Below are 17,309 nucleotides of genomic sequence, written 5' to 3' on the forward strand. Positions count from 1 at the left end.
ACTCTGGTGCACTGAAGGCTCACTAGACCATATACTAGTACAGCAATCTGGTGCACTGAAGGCTCATTAGACCATATACTAGTACAGCACTCTGGTGCACTGAAGGCTCACTAGACTATATACTAGTACAGCACTTTGGTGCACTGAAGGCTCACTAGACTATATACTAGTACAGCACTCTGGTGCACTGAAGGCTCACTAGACTATATACTAGTACAGCACTTTGGTGCACTGAAGGCTCACTAGACTATATACTAGTACAGCACTCTGGTGCACTGAAGGCTCACTAGACTATATACTAGTACAGCACTTTGGTGCACTGAAGGCTCACTAGACTATATACTAGTACAGCACTCTGGTGCACTGAAGGCTCACTAGACTATATACTAGTACAACACTCTGGTGCACTGAAGGCTCACTAGACTATATACTAGTACAGCACTTTGGTGCACTGAAGGCTCACTAGACTATATACTAGTACAGCACTATGGTGCACTGAAGGCTCACTAGACTATATACTAGTACAGCACTTTGGTGCACTGAAGGCTCACTAGACTATATACTAGTACAGCACTCTGGTGCACTGAAGGCTCACTAGACTATATACTAGTACAGCACTTTGGTGCACTGAAGGCTCACTAGACTATATACTAGTACAGCACTCTGGTGCATTGAAGGCTCACTAGACTATATACTAGTACAGCACTCTGGTGCACTGAAGGCTCATTAGACCATATACCAGTACAGCACTCTGGTGCACTGAAGGCTCACTAGACCATATACTAGTACAGCACTCTGGTGCACTGAAGGCTCACTAGACCATATACTAGTACAGCACTGGTGCACGGGAGGCTCACTAGACTATATACTAGTACAGCACTCTGGTGCACTGAAGGCTCACTAGACTATATACTAGTACAGCACTCTGGTGCACGGAAGGCTCACTAGACCATATACTAGTACAGCACTGGTGCACGGGAGGCTCACTAGACTATATACTAGTACAGCACTCTGGTGCACTGAAGCCTCACTAGACCATAAACTAGTACAGCACTCTGGTGCATTGAAGGCTCACTAGACTATATACTAGTACAGCACTTTGGTGCACTGAAGGCTCACTAGACTATATACTAGTACAGCACTCTGGTGCACTGAAGCCTCACTAGACCATATACTTGTACAGCACTCTGGTGCACTGAAGGCTCACTAGAATACATACTAGTACAGCACTCTGGTGCACTGAAGGCTCACTAGACTATATACTAGTACAGCACTCTGGTGCACTGAAGGCTCACTAGACTACATACTAGTACAGCACTCTGGTGCACTGAAGGCTCACTAGACCATATACTAGTACAGCACTCTGGTGCACTGAAGGCTCACTAGACCATATACTAGTACAGCACTCTGGTGCACTGAAGACTCATTAGACCATATACTAGTACAGCACTCTGGTGAACTGAAGGCTCACTAGACCATATACTAGTACAGCACTCTGGTGCACTGAAGGCTCACTAGACCATATACTAGTACAGCACTGGTGCACGGGAGGCTCACTAGACTATATACTAGTACAGCACTCTGGTGCACTGAAGGCTCACTAGACCATATACTAGTACAGCACTCTGGTGCACTGAAGGCTCACTAGACTACATACTAGTACAGCACTCTGGTGCACTGAAGGCTCACTAGACCATATACTAGTACAGCACTCTGGTGCACTGAAGGCTCACTAGACTATATACTAGTACAGCACTCTGGTGCACTGAAGGCTCACTAGACTATATACTAGTACAGCACTTTGGTGCCCTGAAGGCTCACTAGACTATATACTAGTTCAGCAGTTTGGTGCACTGAAGGCTCACTAGACCATATACTAGTACAGCACTCTGGTGCACTGTAGGCTCACTAGACTATATACTAGTACAGCACTCTGGTGCACTGAAGGCTCAGTAGACTATATACTAGTACAGCACTCTGGTGCACTGAAGGCTCACTAGACTATATACTAGTACAGCACTCTGGTGCACTGAAGCCTCACTAGACTACATACTAGTACAGCACTCTGGTGCACTGAAGGCTCACTAGACTACATACTAGTACAGCACTCTGGTGCACTGAAGCCTCACTAGACTACATACTAGTACAGCACTCTGGTGCACTGAAGGCTCACTAGACTACATACTAGTACAGCACTCTGGTGCACTGAAGGCTCACTAGACTATATACTAGTACAGCACTCTGGTGCACTGAAGGCTCACTAGACTATATACTAGTACAGCACTCTGGTGCACTGAAGGCTCACTAGACTATATACTAGTACAGCACTCTGGTGCACTGAAGGCTCACTAGACTACATACTAGTACAGCACTCTGGTGCACTGAAGGCTCACTAGACTATATACTAGTACAGCACTCTGGTGCACTGAAGGCTCACTAGACTACATACTAGTACAGCACTCTGGTGCACTGAAGGCTCACTAGACTACATACTAGTACAGCACTCTGGTGCACTGAAGGCTCACTAGACTATATACTAGTACAGCACTCTGGTGCACTGAAGGCTCACTAGACTATATACTAGTACAGCACTCTGGTGCACTGAAGGCTCACTAGACTACATACTAGTACAGCACTCTGGTGCACTGAAGGCTCACTAGACTACATACTAGTACAGCACTCTGGTGCACTGAAGGCTCACTAGACTACATACTAGTACAGCACTCTGGTGCACTGAAGGCTCACTAGACTACATACTAGTACAGCACTCTGGTGCACTGAAGGCTCACTAGACTACATACTAGTACAGCACTCTGGTGCACTGAAGGCTCACTAGACTATATACTAGTACAGCACTCTGGTGCACTGAAGGCTCACTAGACTATATACTAGTACAGCACTCTGGTGCACTGAAGGCTCACTAGACTATATACTAGTACAGCACTCTGGTGCACTGAAGGCTCACTAGACTACATACTAGTACAGCACTCTGGTGCACTGAAGGCTCACTAGACTATATACTAGTACAGCACTCTGGTGCACTGAAGGCTCACTAGACTACATACTAGTACAGCACTCTGGTGCACTGAAGGCTCACTAGACTATATACTAGTACAGCACTCTGGTGCACTGAAGGCTCACTAGACTATATACTAGTACAGCACTCTGCTGCACTGAAGGCTCACTAGACTATATACTAGTACAGCACTCTGGTGCACTGAAGGCTCACTAGACTATATACTAGTACAGCACCCTGGTGCACTGAAGGCTCACTAGACTACATACTAGTACAGCACCCTGGTGCACTGAAGGCTCACTAGAATACATACTAGTACAGCACTCTGGTGCACTGAAGGCTCACTAGACTATATACTAGTACAGCACTCTGGTGCACTGAAGGCTCACTAGACTACATACTAGTACAGCACTCTGGTGCACTGAAGGCTCACTAGACTACATACTAGTACAGCACTCTGGTGCACTGAAGGCTCACTAGACTATATACTAGTACAGCACTCTGGTGCACTGAAGGCTCACTAGACTATATACTAGTACAGCACTCTGGTGCACTGAAGGCTCACTAGACTATATACTAGTACAGCACTCTGGTGCACTGAAGGCTCACTAGACTATATACTAGTACAGCACTCTGGTGCACTGAAGGCTCACTAGACTATATACTAGTACAGCACTCTGGTGCACTGAAGGCTCACTAGACTATATACTAGTACAGCACTCTGGTGTACTGAAGGCTCACTAGACTATATACTAGTACAGCACTCTGGTGCACTGAAGGCTCACTAGACTACATACTAGTACAGCACTCTGGTGCACTGAAGGCTCACTAGACTATATACTAGTACAGCACTCTGGTGCACTGAAGGCTCACTAGACTATATACTAGTACAACACTCTGGTGCACTGAAGGCTCACTAGACTATATACTAGTACAGCACTTTGGTGCACTGAAGGCTCACTAGACTATATACTAGTACAGCACTCTGGTGCACTGAAGGCTCACTAGACCATATACTAGTACAGCACTCTGGTGCACTGAAGGCTCACTAGACCATATACTAGTACAGCACTATGGTGCACTGAAGGCTCACTAGACTATATACTAGTACAGCACTCTGGTGCACTGAAGGCTCACTAGACTATATACTAGTACAGCACTCTGGTGCACTGAAGGCTCACTAGACTATATACTAGTACAGCACTCTGGTGCACTGAAGGCTCACTAGACCATATACTAGTACAGCACTCTGGTGCACTGAAGGCTCACTAAACTATATACTAGTACAGCACTCTGGTGCACTGAAGGCTCACTAGACTATATACTAGTACAGCACTCTGGTGTACTGAAGGCTCACTAGACCATATACTAGTACAGCACTCTGGTGCACTGAAGGCTCACTAGACCATATACTAGTACAGTACTCTGGTGCACCGAAGGCTCATGATACTATATAAGATACAGCGCCACGCTCCTCAATACAGCGAGGACACCGGCTCATCAGCAAGACAGCAACTTCCTACTCCCGTCACAGCTTTGTGAACCTTCTAAGCTCCTCCCCAAACACGTCGGTCACGTGACACCTATCGGCGGTGTACGGCGCAGCGGTCGCCATGGAGACGCGGTGTCTCTGGGAGACGACTAGCTACAGAACTTTGGATCAGTTGTCATTTCCTAGAGACTGAATCGTTGCGGGACAGAGCTCTACCCCGAGGACCCTGACCCGCATGTAAGGACAGGTGAGGGACACCCCAAATACTGCCGCCGGCATTTTCCCCCTTTTCACGCTACCTAAGGAAGAGTCTAAAAGCACCCGAAGAATTGGGCGATATTTAAGTAGGGGGCAGTGGCAGGGCGCTTTATTGTCAGTGCCCCTGATTGTGCTTGTCTGTAGATGGGCTCCACGAGTCATGGAGTGCAGTCATCAGTGATGAACCAGGGAACACCTATCCATCACTATACTCACACATTATGGGATCAGTATAATGTGCTTCCTTATGTTTTATATATATATATATATATATATATATATATATATATATGTTATAATTATATAATAAAATGCTTCAATGCTCATATTAGAGGGCTGCCTGGGTGAAAATGTTGGTATGTCCAGGTCACCCCTTAGGCTTCTTTCACATGGGCGTCGCGGGTAAGGGCCGGATGCGATGCAGGTATGTTCAGTGAAAATCGTGCGAGCAGTTTTGACTGCAATTGCGTTCTGTTGTTCAGTTTTTACTGTGCGAGTGCAATGCGTTTTGTACGCGCTTTAGAAAAGTTCGGGTTTGGGTTTGGTGTTCTGTAGATTCTATTATTTTCCATTATAACATGGTTATAATGGAAAATAATAGCATTCTTTAACACAGAATGCTTAGTATAATGTCAATTGAGGGTTAAAAAATAATAAAAACATAACTCATCTCATCCACTTGATCGAGCAGCCGGGATCCTCTTCTTTGTTCTTCTTTCAGGACCTGCAAAAGGACCTTTGCTGACGTCATCGCGCTCACCACGTGGTGAGCGTGGTGATGTCAGGGCAGGTCCTGCTGAATGAAGATAGAAGGTGGTGAGCGCGATTATGTCATCAAAGGTCCTTTGGCAGGTCCTGAAAGAAGAAAAGACGATGCTGTCTGCGCGATCAAGTGGATGAGGTGAGTTATGTTTTTATTTTATTTTTTAACTCCTCCAGCCCTATTTTACTAAGCATTCTGTATTAAGAATGCTATTATTTTCCCTTATAACAATGTTATAAGGGAAAATAATACAGTGAATAGACTTTAATGGGGTCCGGGGTTGCTCATCCCTATCATCTCCTAGCAACCATGCATGAAAATCGCACTGCACCCAGACTTGCTTGCGGATGCTTGCGATTTTCACGCAGCCCATTCCCTTCTATGGGGCCTGCGTTGCATGAAAAACGCAGAATATAGAACATGCTGCGATTTTCACGCAACGCACAAGTGATGCGTAAAAATCACCGCTCATCTGCACAACCCCATTGTACTAAATGGGTCCGGATTCAGTGCGGTTGCAATGCGTTCATCTCACGCGTTTCACCCGTGCTGAATTCTCGGCTGTGTGAAAGGGGCCTTGGTGACAAGCCTGTTTTGGGCCTTAATGACCAAGCTTTTTTCTTCCTTTTTTCATCGTCGTGTTCCAAGAGCTATAACTTATTTATTTTTTTCCCTCTATATAGCTTTATGAGGGCTTGTTTTTTCTGGGACAAGTTGTAGTTTTTAATGGCGCTATTTTGGGGTACACATAACTTTCTGATTAAATTTTATTGACTCTTACTGGAGGGAGATGGGAAAAACAGCAATACTGCCACTGCGTTTTTACATTATACATTTTTGGCGTTCATTTTTCGTTAGAAATAACATAACATTATTATTCTTTGGGTCACTATGATTAAAGTGATACTAAATACATATAGTTTTTTTCCCGTTTTTTGCATTGCTGCTTCCCAAGACCCATAACTTTTTTTTTTTTTTTTCTATGGAGTCGATTGAGGGCTTGATTTTTGCAGGACGACTTGTTTTTTCAATGGAATTAAAGCGTAATTTATTTTTAATGGGATTTTTTTATTGAATAAATGTGTTTTTTTTTTTTTTACTTTTTTTTTTACCACTTAATAGTCCCACAAGGGGACTATAAAAGACAACATTCTGATTGATTTTAAAATGAAATGCATTATCCCTATAGTGCATTGCATACTAATATCAGTGCTATTCTGATATTGACCAGCAGGCTGCGCCAGAGAGGCGCAGCCTGCTGGAAATGACTCAAGGCTGCCAGCCTTTACACATGTTGGCATCCGGCGATTCCATTTGCGGGGTGCCGATTGGAGACAGAGGGAGTCCGCTCCCTCTGTCACCGCTTTACATGTGGCGGGCGCCATTGCCCGTGGCATGTAAAGTGTTAAACAGCCCGGATAGGCACTCCTGCCGGTCCGGGCTGTTAAAGCGGCGGCCCAGCCTAAGGCCCCTTAGTGATCGCCGTAAAAAGATGAAATTATCTCCAAACGGCATAAAGTTAAAAATGAACATTCCCTTAGTATTTCCGTAAAAAAACATTTTTTCTATCTTTTGCATTTTCAAAATAAGACAAAGGGGTCCAAAGGAAAACTTTGGGCACCCTGCATGGCTAGTACCTAGTAGCACCCCTTGTGGCAAGTGTTACAGCTTATAAATGCTTTTATAACCTCAAAGTTCTCATTCGAGTGATTTTCATCCATTCTTCCTTGCAAAAGTCTTCCAGATCTGTGAGATTTCTGGACCGTCTTGTATGGACTGTTCTTTTGAGGTCTCTCCACAGATTTTTTTTTTAAGGTCCCTTTACACAGGATGATATTACAGCAGATTGTGGGGACAGAAGCGTTCCTTCCCGACAATCTGGTGATTGCTAGCGGAGAAGACTGGTGCATTTACATGCAGTGATCTCCTCCAGAGTATGGGGAGGAGTGATCGCTAGTGCCATCTCCCTTCCCCATAATGACTTGTTTCCCGGCAGCAGATCATGTTTACACGGCATGATCGGTTGCCGGTAAACAATCATTTTTGGGTGAGCACAAACGATTGAATTACCCGATGAACTATCGTATCGCTCGATCATCAGGTAATCGGCGGTACATTTGCACTGCCCGATCATCTCTAACGAGCGTTACTATGAATGCTCGTTGACGATGATCTGTGCAATTCTCGGCCATGTAAAGGGCCCTTCAGATCAGGGGACTGTGAGGGCCATGAAAAAACCATCAGCTTTTGATGTAGTCTGTTGTGGATTTTGAGCTTTGTTTAGGATCTTTATCCATTTGTAGAAGTCATCCTCTTTTCATCTTCAGTTTTTTTTAGAGCTGGTGTCATGTTTGCTTCCAGAATTTGCTAGAATTTCATTGAATCCATTTTTCCCTCTACACGTGAAATGTCCCCCATGCCATTGGCTGCAACACAACCCCAAAAATATTGATCCACCCCCATGCTTAATGGTTGGAGAGGTGTTCTTTTCATGAACCTTGCCCTTTCTTACCTGGCCTTTTCTAATGATGATTGTGAACAAGCCTTAAAGAAAATCTGTCACATGGATTATAACTATTAAAGTAACACTATTGCCGTGTAGAACATAACACCTCCTTCCCTGATGTACCTTTCATTTGGCGTTTCTTGTTTTCTTATTTGCGAAAAAAAAAAAAACATCTTTGTGTGATATGCAAATTACACAGTAAGGTGCCTAGAGGGGTGTTATTTTCTTTTAACGGTACTAGGATCGCCCCCTTCTAGTGCCCAGGCCCGCCCTCCAGCAGAGCCCAAGCACGCCTCTCCTGGGCTTGGACTCCATGCCCCCTAAGAAGCGCTGTTGCCGCCACTGACACGAGGTAACTCGACCCACACTTGCCTTCAGCTTCACTGAGAAATCTTGCGTAGGCACAGTAATGAAGACTGCGCGCTTCATTGTCCTACTGAGGGCACATCAGCCTCAAATGTGTCACTGGGTATGTGCCTGTGCAAGATGTCTTGGTGAAGCTAAAGGCATGTGTGGGCGGCGTTACCTTGCGTCAGTATTGTAGCGGGAGGCTTGGGTTCTGCTGGAGGTTGGGCCTGGGCACTGGGTGGGGGTGTTCCTGGGCACCGTTGAAAGAAAAAAACGCCCCTCTGGGCACCTTACTACCTAATTTGCATTGGGTTCCCATACTTTTGCAAGTAAAATTGTACAAAACCAAAATAATACATGGAATAGCAGTTGAAAGATGGCACTGAGCAAGTGCGACCACCTCTTCAAGGTGGACAGAGAAGTAAGGAAAAGGACAAATAGCAGGTGGCGCTATACAGTTACGTTTTTTATTAATAACTCAGTGGCCAAGCAAAATTTTTAATTGCATGCAGAAAATATTCAGACCTAGGTGCTGGTTGAAGAGGGATCTTTTATTTACTTTTAGACCTTTTTACCTTCACCTTCCTAGTCTAATAGTGAGCAAAAGTTCACTGAAAAGAACAGAAAAATTGTTACATGTTACAGAAAAAAAGGCCATATTCAGTGGTACAACCTGTCACCGGTTTTTAACCATAAGAATCATCGTCATCCTGAGCTAGTTCTCCCCCACCCTAATCATCCTAGGGTTTGTTTTTGTTTTAAAGAGGACCTTTCACTCACCTTCTCCCAGGCTGTAGCGTGTGCAGGGAGGGGCGTGTATAGTAAGTGCAGGGAGATCCCTGGGCGCCGCTCTCCATGTCTGTACGCTTAGTTTACATTTTTTATTCTAGTGAAAGGTCTTCTTTAACCTCCTCCCGACCGCCTAACGCAGGGATGCGTCCTGCGGGCGGTCAGTTTGTTCCTCTTGGACGCATCGGCGCGTCATCTCGCGAGACGCGAGAATTTCTGTGAACACGCGCACACAGGAGCGCGCGTTCACAGGATCGGAAGGTAAACGAGTACATCTACAGCCTGCCAGCGGCGATCATTCGCTGGCAGGCTGTAGATGCGATTTTTTTTTTTAACCCCTGAAAGGTATATCAGACGCTGTTTTGTTAACAGCGTCTGATATACCTGCTACCTGGTCCTCTGGTGGTCCCTTTTGCTTGGATCGACCACCAGAGGACACAGGCAGCTCTGTATAGTAGCACCAATCACCACACTACACCCCCCCTGTCACTTATTAACCCCTTATTAACCCCTGATCACCCCATATAGACTCCCTGATCACCCCCCTGTCATTCAGACGTCCGTATGTGTTTTGCGGATCCACGGATCCGCAAAACACGGACACCTCGGATCCGCAAAACATGAAAGATTGAACTTTTTGTCACAAGTTAGCGGAAAGGGAGACTTTGTGAGAAAAAAATATATATATATTTTTTCGCTAACTTGGGCCAAAAAAAAAAACTTCTATGAACTCACCATGCCCCTCACGGAATACCTTGGGGTGTCTTCTTTCCAAAATGGGGTCACATGTGGGGTATTTATACTGCCCTGGCATTTTAGGGGCCCTAAAGCGTGAGAAGTAGTTTGGAATCCAAATGCGTAAAAAATGCCCTGTGAAATTCTAAAGATACTCATTGGAATTTGGGCCCCTTTGTGCACCTAGGCTGCAAAAAAGTGTCACACATGTGGTATCGCCGTACTCAGGAGAAGTAGGGAAATGTGTTTTGGGGTGTATTTTTACATATACCCATACTGTGTGTGAGAAATATCTCTGTAAAATGACAACTTTGTATAAAAAAAAATGGAAAAAGTTGTCTTTTTCAGAGATATTTCTCTCATGCCGCATGGGTATATGTAAAAATACACCCCAAAACACATTGCCCTACTTCTTCTGAGTACGGCGATACCACATGTGTGACACTTTTTTGCAGCCTAGGTGCGCAAAGGTGCCCAAATTCCAATGAGAATCTTTACGATTTCACAGGGCATTTTTTACGCATTTGGATTCCAAACTACTTCTCACGCTTTAGGGCCTCTAAAATGCAAGGGCAGTATAAATACCCCACAAGTGACCCCATTTTAGAAAGAAGAAAAAAGGTATTCCGTGAGGGGTATGGTGAGTTCATGTAAAAAAAAAAAAAATTGTCACAAGTTAGTGGAATATGAGACTTTGTAAGAAAAAAAAAAAAACATTTTCTGCTAACTTGTGACTATAAATAAAAACTTCCATGAACTCACTATGCCCATCAGCGAATACCTTAGGGTGTCTTCTTTCCGAAATGGGGTCATTTGTGGGGTGTTTCTACTGTCTGGGCATTGTAGAACCTCAGGAAACATGACAGGTGCTCAGAAAGTCAAAGTGCGTAAATTCACATTTTTGCACCATAGTTTGTAAACGCTATAACTTTTACCCAAACCAATAAACATACACTTATTGCATTTTTTTTTAATCAAAGACATGTAGAACAATAAATTTAGAGAAAATTTATATAGAAATGGAGTTATATTTGAAAAATTTTACAACAGAAAGTGAAAAATTTCATTTTTTTGCAAAAATTTCGGTCAATTTCGATTAATTAAAAAAAAAGTTAAAATGTCAGCAGCAATGAAATACCACCAAATGAAAGCTCTATTAGTGAGAAGAAAAGGAGGTAAAATTCATTTGGGTGGTAAGTTGTATGACCAAGCAATAAACTGTGAAAGTAGTGCAGTGCAGAATTGTAAAAAGTGGTCTGGTCATTTAGGGGGTTTAAGCTAGGGGAGCTGAGGTGGTTAAACACCTCCAAGTACTTCATTTACAGTCCACTTTCACTTTTTTTCAAGTTATGTAAATTAAATGCTTACCTCATCATTTCCCATTCCTAGCCCCACCTCCCGTTATAAGAGTGACATAATCTAAAGATCCTACCCTCCTCCCGAACTCACGTCCCAAATCCTGCGCATGTGCAGAACCAGTCACCTCACTCACTGATGAAAAAAAAAACTACAAAATTTGCGATTATGAAGTGCCGATATTCGCGATAAAAAATTGTGATTAGAATATTCGCGATCAACACTAGTACTGATCATATAATATATACTGGAAGAGAAGGGGTGGAGATGAGCAATCGTAGAGGGGGTGTCTTATTCGTTTGTGGGCATGGCTGCTCTCCGAGAGTCAGAGAACGCTGGACTCATCTCTGAAGCATGGAGGAAACAGGACTCATCTAAGGTTCATTTACATATATGGGGGGAACATTTATTTTAGGTTCTTCTCTGAACTGATAGTTCGTTCAGAATTGATTTTAATAGCAATATTAATGTATTAAAACATATGTATAGAAAAGTGAGTGGAAAAATAGGCTTAGAAAGTGATGACAGGTTTCCTTTAAGCCCTTAAGGACCCCCGCTGTACATGGTGGACGTCATTTAAGGACCAGCGCAGTACATGTACGGCGGGCTGATCAGGTGGGTGCAGGAGCTGACCGCGGCATGCGGAGGGTATGGGTGCCCTCCGCCTCCCATCGAGTCCCCGCGCTGCAGTGGCGGGGACCCGATGGCAGAGGAGGCAAGCCCGATGCATCGGGGCTTGCCTTCTACGAAAGCCTGTGTGATCCAGCCCTTAGGCTGGGTTCACACTTGAGCGTTTTACAGCGCGTTCAAACGCGCTGTAAAACGCTCAACACATGAAAACCAATGCTTCCCTATGGCCCTGGTTCTCACTTGAGCGTTTTACAGCGCGTTTCAACGCGCTGAAAAACGCCCTACGCTCAAACAAGTTCTTGAGCTTCTTTGGGGCGTTTTGACGCGCGTTTGTGGCCATAGGACACTGCAGTCAATCACACAAACGCGCGTCAAACGCGCGTTTACTATTGCAAAAAACGTGCATAAAAACGTGCGACAAAAACGCACGTTAAACGCGCATATAAAATGCGCTCAAGTGTGAACCCAGCCTTAGGCTGTCTGCATGCAAGCTGACATGCAATGTATTGCAATACAGGATATATTGTAATACATTGCAGAGAGCATCAGACCCCAGAAGTTGAAGTCCCATAGTGGGACAAAAATTAAAAGTAAAAAAAAATAGTTTTTCATAATAAAAAAATAAAGATTCAAGTAAAAAAAAAAATTTTTTATTTCCCAAAATAAAACACAAAAAAAAGAAAAAAAAAAGAAATCCAGACATATTGGGTATTGCCGCGTCCGTAATGACCGGCTATATAAAAATATCACATGATTTACCCTCTCAGCTGAACGCCGTAGAAAAAATTAAATTAAAAACTGTGTTAAAACAATTTTTTTTGTCACCTTACATCATAAAAATTGTAATACCAAGCGATCAAAAAGTCATACACACCCCAAAATAGTACCAATCAAACCATCATCTTATCCTGCAAAAAATTAGACCCTACCTAAGACAATCGGGCAAAAAAAAAAAAAAAAAATATGTCTCTCAGACTATGGAGACACTAAAACATGATTTCTTTTTGTTTCAAAAATGCCTTTATTGTGTTAAAAGTGAAAAAAAAAAAAGTAGACATATTAGGTATCGCCGTGTCCGTAACAACCAGGTCTATTAAAGTATCGCATAACCTAACCCCTCAGGTGAACAGAGTAAAAAAAAAAGAAAAAAAATGGTGTCAAAAAAGCAATTTTTTGTCACCTTACATCACAAAAAGTGTAATACCAAGCGATCAAAAAGTCATATGCACCCTAAAATAGTACCAATCAGAGCGTTATCTCATCCCGCAAAAAATGAGCCCCTACATAAGATAGTCGCCCAAAAAAAAACTAAAAAACTATGGCTTTCAGAATATGGAGACACAAAAAAAAACTATTTTTTTCAAAAATGCTTTATTATGTAAAACTGAAACAAACAACCCTTGCTTTGTTAGCGGAAAAAATTGATTAAAGTGGAAAATCTGCCAAAGTGCAATTCTGAATTTTTTTTCTACATTTTCCTTTAATTCCTCTGGAACACCTACCAAAGTTTGTAAAATCAGTTTTGAATACCTTGAGGGTGTAGTTTCTAAAATAAGGCCATTCATGGGTGGTTTCTATCATGTAAGCCCCACAAAGTGACTTCAGACCTGAACTGGTCCTTAAAAATTGTTTTTTGGAAATTTTCTTAAAAACATCCCAAAAAAATTGAAAATGTCATTTACAAAAAGATCCAAACATGAAGTAGACATATGGGAAGTGTAAAGTAATAGCTATTTTAGAAGGTATCACTATCTGTTTTAAAAGCAGAGAAATTGAAATTTTGAAAATGTTTCCAAATTTTTGGTACATTTTTTATTTTTTAATACATGAAAATGAAATATTTTGACTCAAATTTACCACTGTCATGTAGTACAATATGTGATGAGAAAACTGTCTGAGAATGGCTTGGATAAGTAAAAGCGTTTTAAAGTGTAACTGCCATTTCACTACCAAAAATGAAATTCCTAACATATGTGATGCTGAAGGGAAGATATTCATGAAGCTAATTTTACCTTTCTGATGTGTGTATTCAGCCCTTAGCAACCATATTTCTCTGTGCCTGTATTTCAGCAACTTCCTAAGATGGCCTCTGCTGCACTTCCTGTGGTGATGTTTGCCCTTTCTTGAGGCCGTCCTGTATTTCCCTCACTTCCCATAAGCCCTTGCTCTCCTCACATGCGCTAGCAGGACCAATCAGAATGCAGACAACCTCCTCCACTACCCAAGAGCAGTGTGTATCCAGCTAGGTGCCCCCTAGATCTTATTTTTGCAGCCAGTGCCCCCAGACTATAATAACACAGCCAAATACTCAGCTAGTTCCTCCTAGCAAGCTCCAACACAGCTCTCCCCTCCGGCAACGCGATGTACACTGTCAGATCGGGCTGCTATGAAGGAAGACAAGCGCAGCCCAAATTTCCTCCAGCAGCGCGATGTGTATAAAGCATTTTCACTTAGGGTATGTTATTAATATGCCATGGTAGGCATCACAGACTCCTTGCAGGCATGAAGGCTGGGAGGAGGAGGCCGAGTCCTACAACACTGTGAACGCACATCCAGGGCTGAGCTCCTCCTCCCAGAGCTGGTCCGTCTCTTGTTTTGAAGATAGAGAAGACGGGCTGCACAATGGTAAAGTGGCACACATTTGTGGGAGTTTTATCATGTAAAACAGAAAATGATTACATTTTAAAACACAAATGCACATATACTGTAGGGTACACTATACCATTACAGTATAAAAAATGAAACGACAGTTACACTTTAAAGTTATCACCACTTAAAGTGACACATGTCAGATTTGCAAAAAATGGCCTGGTCCTTAAAGGGAGTCTTTCACCTAAAATCACCATTATAGAACACTAACATCAGGATCTCCATTACATTCCCCATATTAGAATGCTACCTTCCATATAGCTGTCTATCGACGCTTTTCTCAGAAAAACACTTTTATTCAATATGTTAATTAGCTTCTGAAGGTGCCCAGGGTGGCGTTCATGCGGCCGTTGCCCAGGCCGCTCGGCGCTTTTCATACAAAGCCTCTCCCCTTTTACCCTTCCTTCTGGCCCGCCCTAGGTTCTTCTGATTACGTCCTCCTCTTAGTGAGAGATCCAGCGCCGTTCAACAGATTTGCGGCGCCTTCATTTCCCATTATGGGCAGAGGCACAAGAGCGTTTAATGCGCATGTGCCGGCCCGTACATCCCTATCTAGCCAGCCTTGTGCCTCTGCCCATAATGGGGAATGAAGTGCGCAGGCGCGGCTAATCTGTTGAACGGCGCTGGATTTCTCACTAAGAGGAGGGCGCAATCAGAAGAACCTAGGGCGGGCCAGAGGGGTGAAAGGGGAGGGGTTACGTATGAAAAGCGTGAAGGTGAAAGACCTGGCAGGGTCCTGAAGGGGTTAATTCAGTGCTGTGCTCAGTTTAGAATGGTTTGGAAAGGCTTTGGTGTGTTGATTATGCTGAATATATTTCCTTGTTTTTTTCCCTCTTTTTGGCAGCACCAACACCATATTTTCATCAATAAAAGGAAGACCTAAATTGCAGCCATGACGTCTGTGTTACCCAGCCAGAGAGAAGTTGGAAGTGGGACATACACTTTCTCCAGTCAACCCAGGGTCGTACAGAACCAAAGGAAGTATAGAGGAACACAGCCACCTATGTAAGTGTGATATCTGTGTGTTTTCCAAAAGTGCATTATCCTAATAATAGGGAAACTTTCGGGATACTGAATATGCACCTATGAGATAGCCCCACTATATGTATAAATGGTTCTCAGATATTTAAAATAAATGTATGCATATGGTTTACATGAAGTAAGATCTCCACTGCTCCCTGGCTCTTACTTCCCTCCCCCCCAATCCCAGTCCCTGGAGGGGATGAGTTTAACATGCTGGGTATTAAAGGCGTTGTCCGTGTTCAGAGCTGAAACCGGACATAACCTCATTTTCACTCATTTAGCATGTTTGAGTGGAGCATCTGAGAATTTCTTGCTCTGACGCTCCCCCTTGTCTTGTGCTGCATCCCGTAGGACAAAGGCGTTTTCTTTACTGCCGGTGACGTTCTGGGTCTCTGTATGGGAATGCTAGGTGGAGACTTCAACGTAGCAGTGAGCCCAGTTATGTCACTGGCACAAATGGGCGCTTTTATAGCGCTGCCCTAGGCTGTTTTAGACAACCAATTTGTACCCATGATGTCACTGGGATGACTGCTAGGTGGAAGCCTCTGCCTAGAATAGCGAGGAAGTAAACAAAACGGACCTTGCGGGAAGGGTGGGCATTGGAGCAAGAAAAGCTAAATGAGTGAAGATGAGGTTATGTCCGGGGTCAGAGCTGAAACGCCATTTAAGGCCTTTTCACATGGGCCGAGGATCGGGCAATTATCAGGGATGAGCATCTGTACGTTTGTTTCCGATAACTACCCCGTGTAAATGTGCTGCTGATCTCCCATTGAACAAGTGAACCCTTGCTTTTTGGGTGATCACATCTTTTATGTGGCATGTAAAATCATTGGATAGTCTTGTGTAAACAGGTATGTGCTGCTGGAAAGAATGAATCTTAAATCTATTGTATCTACAGTTGCAGTAAAAAGTATGTGAACCCTTTGGAATGATATGGATTTCTGCACAAATTGGTCATAAAATGTGATCTGATCTTCATCTAAGTCCCAACAATAGACAATCACAGTCTGCTTTACAAACAGTTCTGTAAAGAGGAATGGTCAAGAATTACTCCTGACCGTTGTGTACGTCTGATCTGCAACTACAGGAAACGTTTGGTTGAAGTTATTGCTGCCAAAGGAGGTTCAACCAGTTATTAAATCCAAGGGTTCACATACTTTTTCCACCTGCACTGTGAATGTTTACATGGTGTGTTCAATAAAAACATGGTAACATTTATTTCTTTGTGTGTTATTAGTTTAAGCAGACTGTGATTGTCTATTGTTGTGACTTAGATGAAGATCAGGTCACATTTTATGACCAATTTGTGCAGAAATCCATATCATTCCAAAGGGTTCACATACTTTTTCTTGCAACTGTATATGGGGACGAACATGTGTAAATGCAGCTGTCATCTCCACTATCAATAAGGCAACTATCAGGAATGTTCGGTTCGTTCCTAATATTTGCCTGAACCCTGGACAATGTAAAAGGCCTTTAGACAGCAGATTGTGCATTGTCAGTTTGTAACAGAGCTCCGTCTCTTATTGTGTTGTATGTGAAGGCAGGAGTAGTCACAGTAATAGAGGAGCATGCAGACAGCTGTATACAGAGACTTTGGAGCAGATTTACAGTGTAAATTTAGACTACGCAGTCTAAAAATGCGCTAGATTTATCAAAGTGGCTGATGCTGGATGAAAAATCTGGCAGAACTTTATTTATACTGTCTATCTAGTCCAAGGTTACTCCATTTATTAGTTGTCTT

General features: G+C 43.2%; 1 protein-coding gene across 2 annotated transcripts in view; it reads left to right on the forward strand.

Annotated features, from left to right (window-relative positions):
* The first annotated feature begins 4,551 nt into the window (after positions 1–4,551).
* The window catches only part of RSPH3 (radial spoke head 3), a 47,566-nt gene continuing 34,808 nt past the window's right edge, over positions 4,552–17,309 (forward strand). The window contains exons 1-2 of one of the 2 annotated variants that reach the window (XM_040427082.1): positions 4,552–4,755; positions 15,387–15,547. In XM_040427082.1, coding sequence (XP_040283016.1) covers positions 15,435–15,547 — 113 coding nt within the window. In that variant the 5' untranslated portion in view covers positions 4,552–4,755; positions 15,387–15,434. The remainder of the gene's footprint in view (positions 4,756–15,386; positions 15,548–17,309) is intronic. The other variant, XM_040427081.1, reaches the window with a different exon arrangement.

Source organism: Bufo bufo, chromosome 4 (genome assembly GCF_905171765.1).
Source record: "Bufo bufo chromosome 4, aBufBuf1.1, whole genome shotgun sequence".
Classification (NCBI taxonomy): domain Eukaryota; kingdom Metazoa; phylum Chordata; class Amphibia; order Anura; family Bufonidae; genus Bufo; species Bufo bufo.